Raw genomic sequence first — 18,582 nt, 5'->3', positions numbered from 1 at the left:
AAGCAGGGTGCAGTCATCACCAAGGCCAACAGTTATCAACATTTGGCCAATCTTATTTCAGGTATTCTCCCATCCACCACTGGATAACTTTGAAGCAAATCTCAGACATCACCCATAAAAAATTTAGTTTGCCTCGGCCAGGCGCGGTGGCTCACACCTGTAATCCCAGCACTTTGGGAGGCCAAGGCGGGTGGATCACGAGGTCAGGAGATCAAGACCACGGTGAAACCCCGTCTCTACTAAAAATACAAAAAAAATTAGCCGGGCACGGTGGCGGGTGCCTGTAGTCCCAGCTACTCGGGAGGCTGAGGCAGGAGAATGCCGTGAACCCGGGAGGCGGAGCTTGCAGTGAGCCGAGATCGCACCACTGCACTCTAGCCTGGGCAACAGAGCAAGACTCCGTCTCAAATAAATAAATAAATAAATAAATAAATAAATAAATAAATAAATAAATATTTAGTTTGCCTCTTAGATAATAACCTTTTTTGAATGCAGCAATGCAAATATCACACTTTTTCCTTAATATTAGCATAAATCCAGCACTCAAAATTCCCCGATTGTCTCGCATCTTTTCTACCTGTGTGACCCCACACTTCTGAAATAGTGGAGGGGAGGAAATGCGTAACCTGTGAGGTCAAGGCAGAGTCTGAAAGCCGATGGTGGTTCTCCTCCGGCTGCAGTCAGCTCCTTTTCTGGGTCATTGCTGAAACAGCCAGAATCTAAAGCGGGGGACTCCAGAGAGCACTGGAGAAGTTCGAGGAAGGAAGAGAGATGCAAGCGCGTGGCCCCAAGCCTGAAGATAAAGAAAAGGCAGAAGCAGTCAAAGAACCCTGTGCAACGTCCTCACGGAATCCTCCTTCTCAAACCTCACTCTCCTCTCCTTTCCGGTTAAAATCTAATAAGGTGTTCAAAGGCCTCTGCCGGCCCCTCCGTACTTCTCCCTCCCTGAATGCTTAGAAAACAGGAGAAGAAGGGAAGAGGAGATGATAACAGGAAAATAGAAAAGTGAGGGTCAAAAGTTAACTGCTCAAAACCGCCTTCACCTAAACCAGGCATTGGCAAACTTTTCCTGTAAACGACCAAATAGTAAATATTCTAGGTTTTGCCATCTCAACTACTCAACTCTATCTTCAAAGAGCAAAAGTGGCCAAAGACAGTCTGCAAACAAACAGGCAAGGCTGTTTCCTAATACTCTTAATCCACAGAAACAGAGGGCAGGCTGCATTTGGCCCACAGACTGTGGTTAGTCAACAAGTAGTCTAAGTACAACAATTTTTATTTCTGTCTATTCCTCCTATGTTTTTGATTATTAAACAGTTACTATAGTTGAAATAGAAAAATAGGAAAAATGGAAATATAAAATAGAGCTAAATAGCTAAGTTAATTTGGACTAAGTGATTATCCCCATTTTTCAGATGAGAAAATTGATGTACTTTGAGATTAAAGGATTTGCCCAAGATCACAGAGGCACCATGTGGCAGTGCTTGAACTTGAATTCACAAAGTCTGCCTTCAAAGTCCAAGTTTTTAAGTTTTCTCCTTGTCTAGATGCAAACAAATGTCAATATTGTAACCATAAAAATTGTACAAAACAATGTATAATATTTCCTTAACACTGTAAACATTTAAGTCTTACAATTTTGATAATTTGGTCATTATAGTATTGATCATTATAATTGATAATTGCTGCATAATTTTTCATCATTGGGGTAATAAGTTTTATTAAATTATTTTATATCTCTAATGATTTTATTTTATTAAATTATTTCCTAAGCTAAATTCCCAGGAGTAGTATCATTGGGCATCTCTCAAACCTTGTTGTTATGTGCTGGGGAAGAGAGTGCTGATTTGTGGCAACTGCCAATTTCTGTAGTGTAAAGACTCCACAATGGCCACAAATTTTAAGCTACCAACATGACATCACTGAACACAGCCAAGAAGAGAGGCACATCCTGGGCTCTTGCAAGAAGATGCAAGCTGGTCCAGCACCCAACTGACTTGGCTCATGTTGCCTTTCTTCTTCCCAGCACCAAATTATAAATTGAATTAAAGTGTGAGAGTGTTTCATAAAAACTTTTAAACACTTGATAGTGTGTGAGTGCACTGGTATCTCAAATTTGCCCTAATTTACATCCCCTGGTTCTTACTGAAAGTGTCATTTTTCCATGAGTTCCTTTATGTGTGTCTCTTCTGCAATCCCCTACTCACATTTTTTCATCTGTAGGGTGATGATGCTACTATAAACTGAATGTTTCTGTCCTCCCAAAATTCATATGTTGAAACCCTAACCTCCAATACAATGGTATTAGGAGTTGTGGCCTTTGGGAGGTGATTAAGTCAGGAGGGCTTCCATCTATTAGCCAGGAAGTGGGCCCTCACCAGACACCAAATCTGCTCGCACCTTGATCTTGGACTTCTCAACCTCCAAAACTGTGAGAAATAAATTTCTGTTGTTTACAAGCCACCCTAGTTATGGTATTTTGTTGTAGCAGCCCAAAAAGACTAAGACACATGCCTTTTCTATGACTTTGAATAACTCTACACACGATAGTTATTCATTCCTTGAACTTGTCTGACACAATTTTGTCTAAACCTTGCTTTTGTTATTTTGTCGTGCAGAAATTATAATGTAATTAAGCCTACTCACCTTTACTCTTGCAAGTCTTTTGGTAATGAACAAGAGAGAGTTCATCCCATCTTCATTTATTCTGCAAATATTCATTAAATGCCTGCTTTGAGGTACTGGAAATACAGCTGGGACCAAAATAATCTCTCTGACCTCATGGGTCTTCCATTTGGGTGGGAAACATAAATTGAAAATCAACAAGCCAATCTATACTGGAAGGTCTGGTGGTGATAAAAGCTACAATGGTACAAAGCAGGGTGAGGGGACAGAGAGGAAGGCAGGTCCTCTCTGGGGACCTTCCCTCTGGGAAGGTCACATTTGAACAGAGACCTGAAAGGTGGAGTCACCAGCCGTGCTGATTTTCCTGCCATTGGAGTTTTTTTTTTTAATTGAACTCATTTATCTATCTGGATTTTATTTTTGGTATATGATATGAAAGAAGCTCTGGGTACATTTTATTCAGTTTGTCTACAATTCTTTTAATGCCCTTCCTTCTATTTTCAGACATGTTGTTATGAAGTTGGGTCTAATTCTCAGTTCACTAATACATTCCAATGTGTGTATTTTTAATTGCTGTTTTTTGGATAGCGCTTTCCAAAAAAGTTCACCAATTCTTGCTGATTCTTCTGCTTTAGCACTAAATTATTCTTTTCAGTCTCAAAATGAACAACCAGCTTCCTGAAAGGCAAACTATGTCTTAACCATCACTGTATGTACAACATCTCCCATAGAGTCTAGTCAAAATAGACTCATAATATGTTTTTGTTGAATGAATGTCAAAACTCATGTAGATGTTTTCCACTCTCATGCAGGCCTAAGAGCACCTCATTCTGTTAAATAGGTCACAAATAGCAGACAGCTACTCACACCCACTCACAGGCACATCTACTGTTGTCACTGATTTTTAGGGAAAAAAAAAACAGAATGTAAGACTTTAGTCCTTTACTACAAAGCCACCAGAAATGTGGCACCTTTGGTAGACAACTGAGGCAAAGAACAGAGTCCCTCAAAAAGACACAGCCACTTCCATAAGAGAGGACGTACGGAGTTTGTGTTTGAATTATTTCATTCCATTTATTTCACTTGGGATAGGATTGAAAGTCTTGATGATGAGGCCATAGCACAGTCAGACCATCTGCTTTTCCAGTTCTGTGTTTGCACCGTCTGTGCATCCATATTCCCCCCAAAACCAAGAAGGCCAGTGAGAGTGGGGCCAGCACAATGCCCCAGGAGAACGTGGAGGAGGCTGTGGGAAGAACAGAGTCACATCAGGAGCTGAACAGTCTCTCACTGTACAAGAGGACAGGGCAATGCAGGTGTACAAGATAAGAAAGAAATTGGAGTTTGTTTTTCTTGATAAATGTGCATTGATTTTCAGAAAGCACATCCCTCACACCAACATGGAGGATATTTGAGAGTGATGTCTGTGGCATTAGAGAAACGAGCGTGATAGGGCAAAATCTGTTAGAAACGTCGTAGGGTAAGTGGGCAAGTGCTGAGGGTTTAACTTTGTTCCAACAGTGGGACACTGTGCGTTTAAGATGCTGTCTGTTTATGTCACAGTTGGCCAACTGTGACAGAGCCAGGAACAATCTGCCCTTTTCTAATGAGCATGGGTGTCATGAGGATCAAAGGAAGTAGCAAAGGAAAATAAATTTTGAATAATGGAGCTGCAGGGGCCAACACGATTGCTTGGGTCCAGCTATTTTATGTTCTGCTCCTTGGCGTCTCTGTGTTACGGAAATACAGGAAGAGACTCTGAATAAAAAGTTAAAAAGCAAATGTGAGAACAGAGTGTTATCAGACACATTGTTGATGAGACTAGAATCCTGCATTTTTAAGCTATTATCTATCACAGTCTGTTTAGTCATCCAGGAATCGACATGACCTCAGCCTGTTGCTCCAGAGGATTCTCACATTTTAAAACCCCACAAAGATTAGAAATAAGTTCAGCTGTAATATTCTGGGCAGCTGTTTGAATACACCTCTCAGTCCTGGTGAAAGACTTACAGCCTGTGTTCCCTGGATCAGTTACGGCCAGCCACATGCAGGGACAAGGCTCATGTTATGGAAAATTTTAAAGGTTCCCAGCATCAGGGCCAGATAAACCACAGGTTCCTTGGGCTCACTAATCTGACCCCGAGAGGGAACATTCTGATTTTTGTGGGTAAATGTGTACAACCACCATCTCTCCCAGCCTGCTCATCTGGAAATGATCTGAAACGCCACCCTTCACATGTGTGCCCTCATTCTCAAACTTCACTGTGAAAGGAGCTTGTTGAGTCACAGGCTGCAGCCTCTCCCTAGGAATATTTGACAGGGTGGATCTGGAGTAAGTCCAGAGATCTGTGTTTGTAACCAGTGGCTCAGGTGAGTGTGAGGCTGGTGGTGCACAGTGCACAGTTGGAGGAAAGTTGGGTGCCATTCCCTGTCCTGAGGCTGGAACACATCATTGGCTTTCCAGTTTACACTGTGTCTGTGGCTGCCTCCCCAGCAAAACATGGAGACCTGGAGTAATTTGTATTTATGTTATTGCTGTAAGATTGTCCACGAGCCATCACTGAGATGCTGGGAATCACTTTGGCTTGCCTGCCATTAGCTACAGGCTGTCAACAGAGACTACATTCAAGGCAGCTCTCCCTCCTGCTCAACAATTAAACATTGATATGAAATCAATTTAATCAAAAATGATAATGTGGGTTTTCCTCTTCTTCTTTTTAAATGTCCTTAAATGAACACTGGGTTGATTTGGCTGTAGCCTTGTACCTATTTCCGGTCATATAATGACTTTGACCCTAAAGCTGCCCTGAACCCTGGGTAGCTCCCAATCCCCAGCTCTTAGAGGATGAAGTTTCTCATCTTCAGGATAAAGAACAATCCACCCTCCTCTAGAGGCCATGCGAAGACAGGTGATCAGTGACCCAAGGCAGAGCCATATGCAGACAGAGTATTTTGAAGTTTACTGTAGAACCATTTCATCCGTTTTCCAAAAATCAGCTTGCTATTTAAATTTTTCATTTGAGTATAATCTCCCAAAGTCCAGACTCCACCCTACCAAAACTCTTTAAAAATGGGAGGTTTCTTTTCAGCTCTCCACTAGCAGGCAATGCAAGGGAATTTCTATGGAATCATTTGGAGAACAAGTAGACTTGTCTAGTATCCACGGAACATTCAACATGTTATATTCTCCTATAGTGCTCCCCAAAATACATACATACCTTCCTTGACTGTGGTGCGTAGCGTCTGAAAACTCAGGGTATTATGGACAACACATTTAAAATCCATGTGCAAATCCTCTCTTGTGACAGGATCAAAAATCAATGGCACTTCAATGTAGTTCTCATTATTTTCTGAATATTCCCTGAGTTAAAAAACATTCACTTAATTATGATTGTATCAAATGCAAGCTTGTCTTTCACAATGTAGACATCCAAACACTCTCCTTTAGAAGTACCCATTGCGCTTTTATTGTTTTCAAGTTTCATAAAGTTAGGAGCTCTTGCCACCATACTTGTGATTCATTTGGGACAGTTTCTAAGCCTGTCCCTGAAGGCCTTAGTGTCACTGAAGTTGGCGGTCACTGGCATCAAACAGTTGTTACACTACAGGGTTAGATAATGGGGAAGTTCATCTTTTAAGTCTCTTAATGAACAACAACAACAAAAAAAAACAGTCATGGGAACAGAAACGTCTAGTTTGAGGAAACTTGAGTCCCTCACCATTAAATCACTTGAATATTGAAGGGCAGGGAGTTTCCAGGACTCCAGCCCTCAGTGGTGCCGTCTCTTCTCATCTCTACTGCTGACTCTCACTCTGGAAACCTGCAGACAGCCCAGGGGAATGGCTGTGGCCAGGATAGCTGCCATTTATAGTGTTAGAGGAATCTGTAGACACCTCACTACTATCTGTTAGTGTGAATAAAAACACAGATGAGTGGATCCACTAGGAATATTTTTGTTTTATTTGTAGGGGGAATATAGGTTCCTTTAAGTAAGTGGATCATATGAGTAAGCTGAGATGGGCATTTAGTTGTGGCCAGGTCTTTCGCAATGAGAACTTGCAAGCACATGATTGTGCTACCCACACATAGTTTTTATCCACTAAATTACATCCAGAAAGATCTTTTGTGATAACTCTTTCAAAAAACACAACCATTTGGCAAGCAAAAGCTCAGGCTAATTCAAAGTATCAAAACTGTAATTTTAAAAAGAGTTACAATTTGGAATGTTGCATGGTCTCCCTCACAGGCAACAAGTTCCCACTTACAAAAGGTCTGATTGTTCGAGTCTCAGAGTAAGAAAACATTTTCTAGAGATGACTGCTTATGAGAACTGAATTCTTTCTTTTTTTTCATTATTAACCTGCCTTAGAGAGTGTGGCAGCCCACAGCTCCCTGAGAAACAGAAGAGGTACTATAGATACTGCAGCTAGGTCTCAGGGTCTTTTTAAGGGTTTATGAAAATGTTTGATAGTCAGGTTGCAGAGTGGAAAATGGAAAGATATGAACTCCAAAATATTTTTTAACTTGCAAAAATAAAAGGATCAATGTTTAATGAAACAGCTACAAAATGCAACATCAATACCAACATGTCAACTGCAACTCAACTTTGAAGTATTTACAGACAAAGTTTGATTCTCAAGATAATTTTTAGCAAAATACAATTTTTTTAATTCTAAACATCCAACAGTTTGGAATCAAAAAAAGTTACTTTTAATGTGGTATGTGGGTCATAGTGATAACTGTCTCCAAAAGGAAGAGCGAAACCCACAGAGTTCTCAACAGAAGACCCTGGCCCACTTACTGGCGTGGCCCCTCGGTCACGCGGCCTCCCGGGTAGGCGCTCTCTATGTGGGTGTCATTGGCCGTCCACCACAGCATGGTGGTTAAGGGTGTGCCGGTTCCCAGAAACACCTTACACGGGATTGTCAGTCTTGACCCTGTGGATAGCAAGGCACAGCACGTCAACTGCAGAACCAGCACCTCCCACCCATCAGCAAACCTGAGCCCTGAGTCCCTCCTCGGCTTCTCAAACACCCCTCACCAGCCAATTCTTTCCTTGGTAGAAAATTTAGTTTTCTCAAATGATTCTGTTCACACAGAGCTTTACTATTTACGAAGTACCTCTGGTTCCTACAACTGGTCTTCATGGCAGGCAAAAACCAAGAGGCACCTGAAGTTAAATGGCTTCACCAGGGCCCCTGCGCTCCCACGGGGCATGCTAAATTCAAGCCGACTTCCTCTGCCCCTCACTTCAGTTACCTCAGAAAATCCAGATCAATGTGTGGATTCTTTCTCTTTGCCTGAGGCTGGTCTTGGCTCTAATGTTTCTCCTGGGAACTCTCCATTCCCAGATGACTCTGACTGGGGATCAACCCTTCTTTAAAAACTCTTTTTTTTTTTTTTTTTTTTTTTTGAGATGGAGTCTCGCTCTGTCGCCCAGGCTGGAGTGAGGTGGGGCGATCTCGGCTCACTGCAAGCTCTGCCTCCCGGGTTCACGCCATTCTCCTGCCTCGGCCCCCCAAGTAGCTGGGACCCGGGCACCCGCCACCACACCCAGCTAATTTTTTTTGTATTTTTTAGCAGAGATGGGGTTTCACCGTGTTAGCCAGGATGGTCTCGATCTCCTAACCTCGTGATCCACCCGCCTCGGCCTCCCAAAGTGCTGGGATTACAGGCATGAGCCACTACGACCAGCCAAAAACTCTGTGTTTTCTATAGATGGTGCCCTCTGCAGTTGTGCAGTGTGATGTACTGGGTCCCCCTGCCTCAATCATAGGAAATTATTTTTTTTTTCATTCACCAAAGAAGAGTAGAAGGAAAAGAAGAAGAAAACCTTCTCACTTGTTTTTTCCTCGTGGGTGATATGGCTCCCTGTGGTGTGTCTTTTAATGCACCTGGCCCCACCATGGGTTGAGAATGCCAGACCTTCTCCATCCTATGCCACTCCTATGACCTTAAAGATCTTCCTCAGCCATAACAACCTACTAATCAGTGTCACGTGGCCCCACCACCCATTCCAGTGCATCCAAAGCAACTGATTGGGAACTGGGCCTGGGAACTTGGCTGGGAAGCCCCAGGGAGCCAGAACACTGGGGCTCCAGTAGGTATCACCCATGTGCCCATTGCCCCAGATTTCCAGGTGGTTGTTCCTAGAGCTGCAGCCATGGGGACTGCACTGTGGCAATGGCAACCCAAGTGCCAGCCAGCAGTCCCAGCAACTGCACAAAAGCCCTCCTCCTCTATGGCCTCCAATTCAAATTTAAAATTTAAACCAACACTAAACAAAAGGAAAAAGCAAATAAATTGTTTTTTTAAAAGACTGTGCAGCCAGGGTTTCATAAATGAGTAACAGACCTACAAAAACACTACCCAGAAACAAATACATAAAAGGGTGCAGGTTTTATAGGCACATAGACCTGAATCTGAACTCCAGCCTGACTCTGAGCGTGGCCTTTTGGCCTCCACTGAGCCACCGTGATGCCCTGGGTGGCTTTTTCCTTTTGGAAAATTGAGAGAATAAAACCTACAGGGTCTATGTTGAGATTGAATGGGATCCCATTGGACATAGTAGATGCTCAATAAACATCAATTCCACCCCACCACTAGCATCAGTAGGTTGTTAGTACAGTACACTTATGTACCCTCACTGGCCACTAGTGTGGACCTGTGCTGGCCAGGATGGACTGTACCACATGGAGTGAAAAGCAGAAAGCCCCACTGGTCATTTTCATGGCACCATTCAACCAGCTTACCAGCTCTTCTGGCAACAAGAAACTGACCACAGCTGAGCCCACTTTACAAATGGAGTCTTAGAGAGAGGCAGAGTGCCAGCCAAGTTTTGGTGATGTGAATTATTTTAAATACACTGAGGGTGCTGGCTCTGCCTGGGGTTCATGCTGTTCATCTTCTCATGCAGTTGATAAGTGCTGCCAGAACGTTCAGATTTTCACATTCAGATTTTTATAGGTAGGCTTTGCATGAAGCAAAGTATACCTGTTTTCAGATTATGCCATTTCTAACCAAACTGGCCAAAGGGAAATATTTCCTCACATTTGTTATTCCAGCCTCACACACTGGAGTTCTAAGGTCTCCACCCAGGCACACTGCACCCAAGGAGCAGGTATGGTCAGCAGACACGAGGATCCCAAGCCCCCTGCATTGGGATACCAGCCACCCCCACAGGTGCGTGGAATGCATGGTCCTTGCGGGTCTTACCCAGAGAAGCTGATATGGTCTTGAGGGGGGAAATGATCACAGGAATTGTCTCTTCTTTTTTTTCTGAGAAAGATGTAAGGAAAAGAGATTCCGTTAGGAAAGCCTTCATTTGACGCTGTGGTTCAAGTCATTGTTTGGCTAATCAACTAAGTTATCCTTTCCAGTATGGCCAGTCATTATGAGAGTCAGCCTTTGTCTGGCAAAGGAAACAGGCTCTCTACAAAGTCGAGCATCCTTGGCCAATGACTTTCCCAGCAGAGCAATTACTGGAAGAGGCCACAGCCAAACACACATTCCGCTGACAGGAGGTCTTCAGTCCTTGCTCTATGATAAACCATTAACCATTTCCCTCCCAGACTTCCTGAACACAATCATGTTTATGAGGTCCACGAGATAGATTTTCCCCGAAACTTGACCTGACCTAAAATACCTTCTCCACCTCTCCAAGGTGCCTGCCACAAAATACTCAAGATTCAGTTCTTCTAGAAAAGGCACAGGGCTCAAGAACCACCTGTTTGGAAGGCTAGTGTGTAATCTGGCCTTGGCCACAGAGGCCTTGTTAATTGAAGAGATAAACTCTTTGGAGAGGCAGAAGTGGATCTCCAAGGGATTAGAGTCAACGTAAAGAAAGGAGGCGGCCGGGTGCGGTGGCTCACGCCTGTAATCCCGACACTTTGGGAGGCCGAGGTAGGTGGATCAACACGTCAGGAGTTCGAGGCCAGCCTGACCAATATGGTGAACCCCTGTCTCTACTAAAAATACAAAAATTAGCTGGGCTTGGTGGCGTGAGCCTGTAATCCCAGCTACTCAGGAGGCTGAGGTAGGATAATCGCTTGAACCCGGGAGGTAGAGGTCGCAGTGAGCCGAGATCGCGCCATTGCACTCCAGCCTGGGCGGCAGAGCGAGACTCCGCCTCGAAAAAAAACAAAAAACAAAAAAAGAAAAGAAAAGAAGGAAAGAAACGAGGCCCCTGAAATGAGCAAAAAGGACACCTGGGGGGTGAGGGCTGTGAGTTGTCTCCACGACGGGCCTCATCATCCTCACTTCCACGAAGCCGCATTTTGAAATCCTGACATGAGTACACATTAGACAGCCCGGCAGGACAGCCTGAGGGGCAGACGGCTTTTCGACCACGGCCAGACGCCTTTTCCTCCCCTCAAAGTCACGCGCTGCCCTATGGAGCTGGGGCATCCGGGGAGAGAAAGAAGCCTCCAGGATCTCAGTGCTTCTTAGACTTGAGGGTCCCCAGCATCACCCGAGGGCTTGTGAGACACAGATGACAGCCCCCAGACTCCAGTTTCAATCAGTAGGTCTCCACGGGACCCGAGATTTGCATGTCTGTTGAGTACCCAGGTGATAAGGCGCTGCTGGCCCAGCACCGCCCCTTGAGAGCCACTGAGATCCTAGGAGGATCACAACACAGACAGGCATGTAGGGCGGCTGCCCCCTAGTGTTCATGCGCAGTATCGCAGAGACAGGACCGTGCCGGTCCACGGAAAGGCTCAGGAGACCTGAGTCAGTGGCCTGTCCAGAAGCAAGGAGCTGATATGAACGAATCCTCACAGGACTGTAAAACAAACACAATCAGGACACCTCAGTCCGTGGGAAAATGCGGTGCAACTGAATCTCTGGATTCTCTGTGAGAAAAATATATTTTCCCTTTATAGACCAATTATTTAAACTTAGCGTGTCTCTGAAGCTCTCTGAAATCCCCTCAAAAGACCCAGTTGTGTTCATTATTCAGTATAAAAAACAAAGAAGTGTGGCCCACTCTCCAAGGCAAAGTCCAGGATTTACACATGGTTACACCTGTCTCCATGTCCGGCACACAGTTGGTACGGAGTAAATGTTGAACAAATGTGAAACGATAGCCAATACTGCTCAAAACAGCATTTTCAAACGAAACTCATTTTAATCAATGGCAGCTCTGACTATTTGAAATATCGCTATTAAGGGCAGCTAGACCCACCTTAGGGAAGACAAATAAAAGGCAATTTCCACTGGATATGCAAGGCTAGCTCTCTGGTTAGAATACCCAATAAAATTGAAGTATCCTAAAATTGAACATAAAATTACAGCATGTGGTGACCTCTAGCCCTATAGGTGCAAAGCTTCACAGGACACTTTCCAAGGGTACCTTCTACAGAAGCCACTGTTTGACTCTCTTGAGTGGTGTGTTTTAGCCTTCATCTTGCAACCCTATAACCTGCCCAATTCGTTCACCTGTTCTCAGAACAACACCCTGATTTATACCTTTCAAAGTATCACACACGTCTTATTAACCTGATGCTTCAGGAGAGCTGATGGATCTGTTTTCCATTATCCTTCATTCCAAAGACCTGCAAGGAATTCTACGTGCACCGTCATTTGTTCTCTGCATGCTTGTTATTGAACCAGGATAGATAGGTGCCTCAATGGCAAGTACTTACTCTTGATGCGTAGCTCAATACTCCTAGTGATGTTGTATTGCTGGCCTTCATGGGCAAATGTCAGGACACAGCGGTAATAGCCCGCATCTTCTAGGGCCACATCGTGTACGAGTAAGTGAGTGGTCCCCCTCACACTTAGAAATTTCTCATTGTCTTTATCCAAAAGAAGAGAATCCTTAAGGGAAAATGTTTTTTTAAGTTGACATTATATCAGTATACATCTCAAAGGCTATGAATTACATCATCATTATCAACCAATGTGGGATTTGCAATCCAAGAATTGTCCTGGTATTTACTTTGCCAATTTTGTACTTTGGGCATACGTTTGACTGTATTATTAGGGGAAGGAATTTGTTAACATATAAACAAATAAAATTGCTAGATTTGGTTAACTACAATAGTTAGAGCATATTTGTCCAAGGGGAAAAAAAAAGACACGAACTCTTCTTTGACAAAGTAAGCCATCTAAAATACAAATATGTTTATGTCCTGACTGCTACCTTCAGGCCTTAGGAAGTATCTGGGAAGAGCACTATAAATCTTCATGATGAGCTGGACAACAATGCTCAGAAGAGATGACGTTGCAGTAATTACTTTAAAAAGTATTTCAATTTTGTGAGTCAGTAACAGAAACATTTCTGTTATAAGAAAAACTAAATAGGGGAAACGAGTCCACACTTTTTATATGGACACAAGGTTCTCTGGGGTCTCTGCAGAATAGAATCCTCAAGATCAAGGCCTCCAGGAAATAGAAAGAGCGGAATGGGATTTCTAAAAACACCCTAATGAGCACACAATGTTCTCAGGGACATCACTTTCAAAATCATGATTATTCAACGTGACTCAAATATAACCTTGAGTCACTTCAGAATCTTACTCTGAACAAGAACACCGATAAAACTGAAATTGCCACATGGCTCATGAAGTACCACTTTAGAACATATTTAATTGAAAGGAGATATTTCATTGTTCTAAGCATGAGTAGTCAAATATGAAAAATGCCAAATAGAGCCCAGCACCACAGTCATTCCAGTGGTGTATGGGAACTGGCCTCCTGGGTTGAGTTTTGACTTCACCATCTACTGGCTGTGTGATCTTGGGAACATCCTTATGGGTCCTTATCTGTAAAAAGGGGGGATATTTACAGTTCCTACTTCATCGGGTTGCATGTCAGGGAGTTTAGAACAGGCTTGGATATAGTACATGCACAGTAATAGGTAGCATTATTATGAAGGGAATAAATATTACTAAGCATCACCATGACATCTTTGTCCATGCACATTTATTGAGCACCATTTATATGTCAAGCACTGCACCGGGTGCTTCATACACATGATTCCATTTAATCTTTGAAACAATCCCAGGTGGTGAAAGTTATTAATTGCCACTTTACAGAGGAAACAGGTTCGAGAGGTGGAGTCACTCGGCCAAGGCTGCACAACAGATCAGAGAAGGAACAGAGTTTCAAACCCAGACCCATTGACGCCAGAGCCTGTGCTCTTTCCTCTCCAGGTAAAAACTTTCATTTGTCCTCTTTATGCTTTTCCCAAACCAAAAGAGAATGCATTCTAGGCTGGGCTTGGGGGCTTGCGCCTATAATCTCAGCATTGTGGGAAGCTGAGGCGGGAGGATCACTTGAACCCAGGAGTTCGAGGCCAGCCTGGCCAACGTGGTGAGATCCCATCTCTATTAAAAAGAGAGAGAGAGAGAGAATGCATTCTAGAGCTCAGCCAGCTTATTCATAGGAGCTGGCTACTTTCCTCTACTTTCAGAAAATCATTTCAAAGTTTCTAATATTAAATCAATATCCTATATAGAGATACTGTAGTTACAAACCAGCCAACTACTTAACCTATTGTCAATTAAAGGGTTAATTCTCATTAATGATTAAGCCAATAACTGTACTTTTCAGTATCAATCTAGGGTCTCTATCAGGAGTTGACCAATGTTTTCAGGAAAGGGCCAAATAGGAAGTATTTTGGATCTGGGAGTCTGCAGGGTCTCCATCACAACTAGGCCGAGCGAAAGCAGGTACAGACAGTACAAGAAGAGGATGTGGCTGTGTCCAGTGAAACTTAATTTACCGACCCTGAAATTTTAATTTTATATGATTTTCACATCATAAAATATCCTTCTTTTACTTTTTTTCAAACATTTAAAAAAGTGACAACTATAGTTGGCTTGTGAGCCATTCAAATCCAGGAGACAACTTGATTCCAGGGCCCAACGATGGTTTTCCAACCCCTGGTCTACATGAGCAATATCTAATGACAATATCTGATGTTCTCACTAGGAGCAATGAGCACATCAAATAACATCTATTCAACCAGACAAGGGAACAAATTGTGTTCATATTTGCTCCCTTAACCCAAAAGTTTGCTATCATGTGCTTTTTTTTTTTTTTTTTTTTTTTTCTGAGATGGAGTCTCACTGTGTTTCCCAGGCTGGAGTGCAATGGCGCGATCTTGGCTCACTGCAGCCTCCACCTCCAGGGCTCAAGTGATTCTCCTGCTTCAGCCTCCCGAGTCGCCAGGATTACTGGCACCCACTACCACGCCCGGCTAATTTTTTATTTTTAGTAGAGATGGGGTTTTGACATGTTGGCCAGGCTGGTCTCAAACTCCTGACCTCAGGTGATCTACCTGCCTTGGCCTGCCAGACTGCTGGGATTATAGGTGTGAGCCACCGCGCCCAGCTGTCATGTGCTTTTTAAAAAAACTCCTTTAATATGTCTATAAAATTGTTATGTAAGCTTTTTTCTACATTTTTGTAGACAAATTACAGTAAAAAGTTATTTCCTTCAGCTGTTATGTACTCTGTCTTCACAAATCACTATTTCAAGTACCTTTACTCAACCCACATAAGGACTAATAGAACATATTAATTACGGCTCTTTTAAATTCTTTAAAATACAGTCATCCCTCAGTTTCTTTGGGGGATTGGTTTCAGCAAACATTCCCCACAGGTGCCAAAACACAGATGCTTCAGTGGTTTATATAAAGGGGTGTCATCTTTGCATATAACCTACGGATATCCTCCCATATACTTTAAATCATCTCTAGATTACTTGCAGATTACTAATACAATGTAAATGCCCTGTGTAAATACAGTCATGTGTCACTTAACAATGGGGATAATTCTGAGAAACAGTTTAAGTGATTTCTTTGTTGTGTGAACGTCATAGAGAGTACTCGCACAGGCCTAGATGGTAGAGCCTCCTACACACCTAAGTGACATGATACAGCCTGTTGCTCCTAGGCGACAAACCTGTACAGCATGTTACTGTCCTGAATACTGTAGGCAATTGGAGCACAGTGGTCAGTTTTTGTATATATAAACATATCTAAACATAGAAAAGGTAATGTTTTGCAGTATGATGTTGAGACAGCTATGACGTCACTAGGCAATAGAAATTTCTCAGCTCCATTGTAATCTTACAAGGCCACCATTGTACATGCAGCCTACTGTTGACTGAAACATTGTCATGCAGCATGTGACAGTAGATGATGCACTGTGTTGGTTTCTTATTTGTGTTATTTGTATTGTACTGTTATTTTATTTGTTTATGTGTTTATATTTTCAATCCCAGGTTGGTTGAATCCCAGGATGTGGAACTCACAGATATGAAAGGCAAACCATGTGTGTGTTTGTGCGTGTGTGTGTGTGTGCACTGTCTTCAGAAAATCGATATTTTATGTCTTTCCTTTATGGCTAGTAAAAAAAGAAAACACATTTTAGTAAAATGGCATTTTTTAAAGCCATACCTTGTACCACTGAATCTTCACGTCAGTTTTATCACGGGTGAATTCACTCAGGTCAGGGCATACTAATACCCCAGAGGTTGACAAGGTTAAAATTTGCGGGTATGAGATGAACGGCAGGGAAGCATCTGTATTCTCAAAAACTCTGAGCTCAATGGACATTTTGTCACAGTAAGAAGCATTTCTGATTTAAAAGGAAAAAAAAAGATAAATGGCAAGGCAAAATAAAAGTAAAGCTAAATGAAATTAAGCATCATTTCCCCAACTCTATTAAAATCTGCATCTGCATTTTCTGGATTAGTACAGATGGTTTCCCGACATAAGGTGGTTCAACTTAGGATTTTTTGACTTTACAATGCTGCAAACACAATAAGCATTCAATAGAAACCCTACTTCATATAGTATTCAATAAATCACATGAGATATTCAACGCTTTATTACAAAATACGTTTTGTGTTAGATGACTTTGCCCAGCTGTAGGCTAATGTAAGCGTTCTCAGCCCATTTAAGGAAGACTAGGCTAAGTTGTGATGTTCGGTAAGTTAAGTGTTAAGTGGTAAGTTAAGTTAAGTGACAACGCTATTTCCAACTTACAATGGGTTTATTGGTATTTACCCCATTGTAAGTCGAGGAACATCTATATTGCAATACTTCTGTCCCTGATCTTTTCGAACACTTGGGGGGCAAAAAGTGTCATAACATAATTGTACAAAAAAAGCATATTCTGTGTTTTTCACAAAGGACTGTCTACAAGCCCGATTCTAACGCCACCAAGGTTCATTAAGAAATCCCCAAGTCCTCTTCAAAAGGGTTTATGCCTTCCAGGTTCTGGAGCTCCTTGAGCCCAGCCGCCGCATACTCCAACTTCATGATCCAGGAAACCATATCCACATGCAGAGATTGTTTCCCAAGAGCCACTGTTTCCGTAAAAAGGAATATTCCCTTTGCTCCTTTGGGGAACGATTTATCAACTGAAGTCTAGTTTTAGAAAACTGCTGGAAACGTAGTGTAAGACCCATAAAAGATTTTTGTAATACTGCATGGGGAAATTAACTTGGTAAGTTTGCTTTATTATTATATTATTATTATTATTTTACTAGCCTAATCATTATTTCACTGCCATAATTCTATCAAGACCTTAGAGCTGGAAAAAGGGAAGAGGCAAAACCTTGCTGGAAACTTGTGGGAAACGGATGGAGGACAGAAAACAGTAATTAAAACTACTCTTTTAAGTAGAAAAATATAAAAATATAATTATCTCAGCTAAATTTCTGGCTACCTAAAACACATGAGACTTTGACATAGACAATGAGGACGAGTTTTACATATAGGGGTAAAAATTACTTGCACAGCAAAATCTAAACCATCCATATCCAAACAAGTAACAAAATGTAAAAAAAAAGTGAAAGAAATGTGATAAAAGCTTACCACTTGAAAGTAAGAAGAATTAATTTAAATATATGAAGCCAATATCTGTATTATATTTAGCTTAAAAAGGGAAAATAGATGAACAAATATTATATTTTGTGCATAAAGAAATACAGAATGTTAACTCTCACCTTGAAAAATGCATAATGTCACTACATGTTGAATAAAGGCAACTGAGGACAAGTCTAAAGACCCGGGCCTACTTGAATAACAGTCACACAGCAGGTAGCCAGCAGAGAGTAGATGCAGGCCAGACCCTGTGCTGTGTACTTTGCACACGTTGTTTCATTTATAGTCCAGCCCCCATGAAGTAGGAATTACTATCATATCATTTTCATATGAAAAAGGTAGGTGTACAGAAATTAAGTGGGCTGTACAGCTGCAAAGAGGTCAAACCAAAATGGGAAGCCCAGCAAGGCTCTGGGAAAACCCATAAATCTATCTTCAGTACCCATAAGTACTATCTTCAGAAACCAAGCTTAGTAGACATATTGAAAGTTACAAGGCTGTTCACATTATTGATCTGGTAATTCCCCTTGAGCAAGAAACTTCATAAAAATAACTCGAAAGAGAAGGGTGAGGGGCAATTTGATCACCACTTGCACTCCCCATGTAGTGTGGCACCCCCATGGCGAAGGCATGATAGTCATTAGTAGTGCTGCTCACCAAATAGGCCCAGTTCTCCCCATTCTTAGCACATGGTGTATCACATGTCCTCGTCCCCACTGTGGGGACTCTTCCTAGCTCATGAGTTGTACGTGTGGCCCTTCTACATGAAAGTTGTAACAGCCATGAGAGACCCTCCAAAGCAGGCTTCCTTCTGCTCTAGCAACCAACCAGTAACATTTGAAATAGTGACTGTGACTGCTCCTTCAGCCTAAGTCCCTAACTGTCTGCAAACCCACAATGGACCTGTTGCATGTGTAAGAAATAAGCCTTTGTTATTTTAAGCCACTGAGATTTAGGAGCTATTCGTTACAGCAGCATAACCTTGACTGCCTACTCTTTCTCTTTTTTTTTTTTGTTTTTCTTTTCCTTCTTTTCTTTTCTTTCTTTCCTTCTTTTTTTTTTTTTTTTTTTTTTTTTTTTTTGCAGTGATAGAAAGTAATGCATTTATTTGCAG

The 18,582-nt window shown here is 42.2% G+C and overlaps 1 protein-coding gene across 7 annotated transcripts in view; it reads right to left on the bottom strand.

The window, feature by feature from the left end:
• Positions 1-3,673: 3,673 nt before the first annotated feature.
• Positions 3,674-18,582, bottom strand: part of IL1R2 (interleukin 1 receptor type 2) — a 44,170-nt gene continuing 29,261 nt past the window's right edge. For all 7 annotated transcript variants that reach the window (XM_063695656.1, XM_004031522.4, XM_019020606.4 and 4 more), the window contains exons 4-9: positions 16,035-16,215; positions 12,271-12,445; positions 9,842-9,904; positions 7,428-7,563; positions 5,844-5,986; positions 3,674-3,871 (exon numbers count right to left, since the gene is read on the bottom strand). In XM_063695656.1, coding sequence (XP_063551726.1) covers positions 3,705-3,871; positions 5,844-5,986; positions 7,428-7,563; positions 9,842-9,904; positions 12,271-12,445; positions 16,035-16,215 — 865 coding nt within the window. In that variant the 3' untranslated portion in view covers positions 3,674-3,704. The remainder of the gene's footprint in view (positions 3,872-5,843; positions 5,987-7,427; positions 7,564-9,841; positions 9,905-12,270; positions 12,446-16,034; positions 16,216-18,582) is intronic.

This window comes from Gorilla gorilla, chromosome 12 (assembly GCF_029281585.2).
Source record: "Gorilla gorilla gorilla isolate KB3781 chromosome 12, NHGRI_mGorGor1-v2.1_pri, whole genome shotgun sequence".
NCBI lineage: Eukaryota > Metazoa > Chordata > Mammalia > Primates > Hominidae > Gorilla > Gorilla gorilla.
This window is presented reverse-complemented; position numbering and strand designations above follow the sequence as displayed.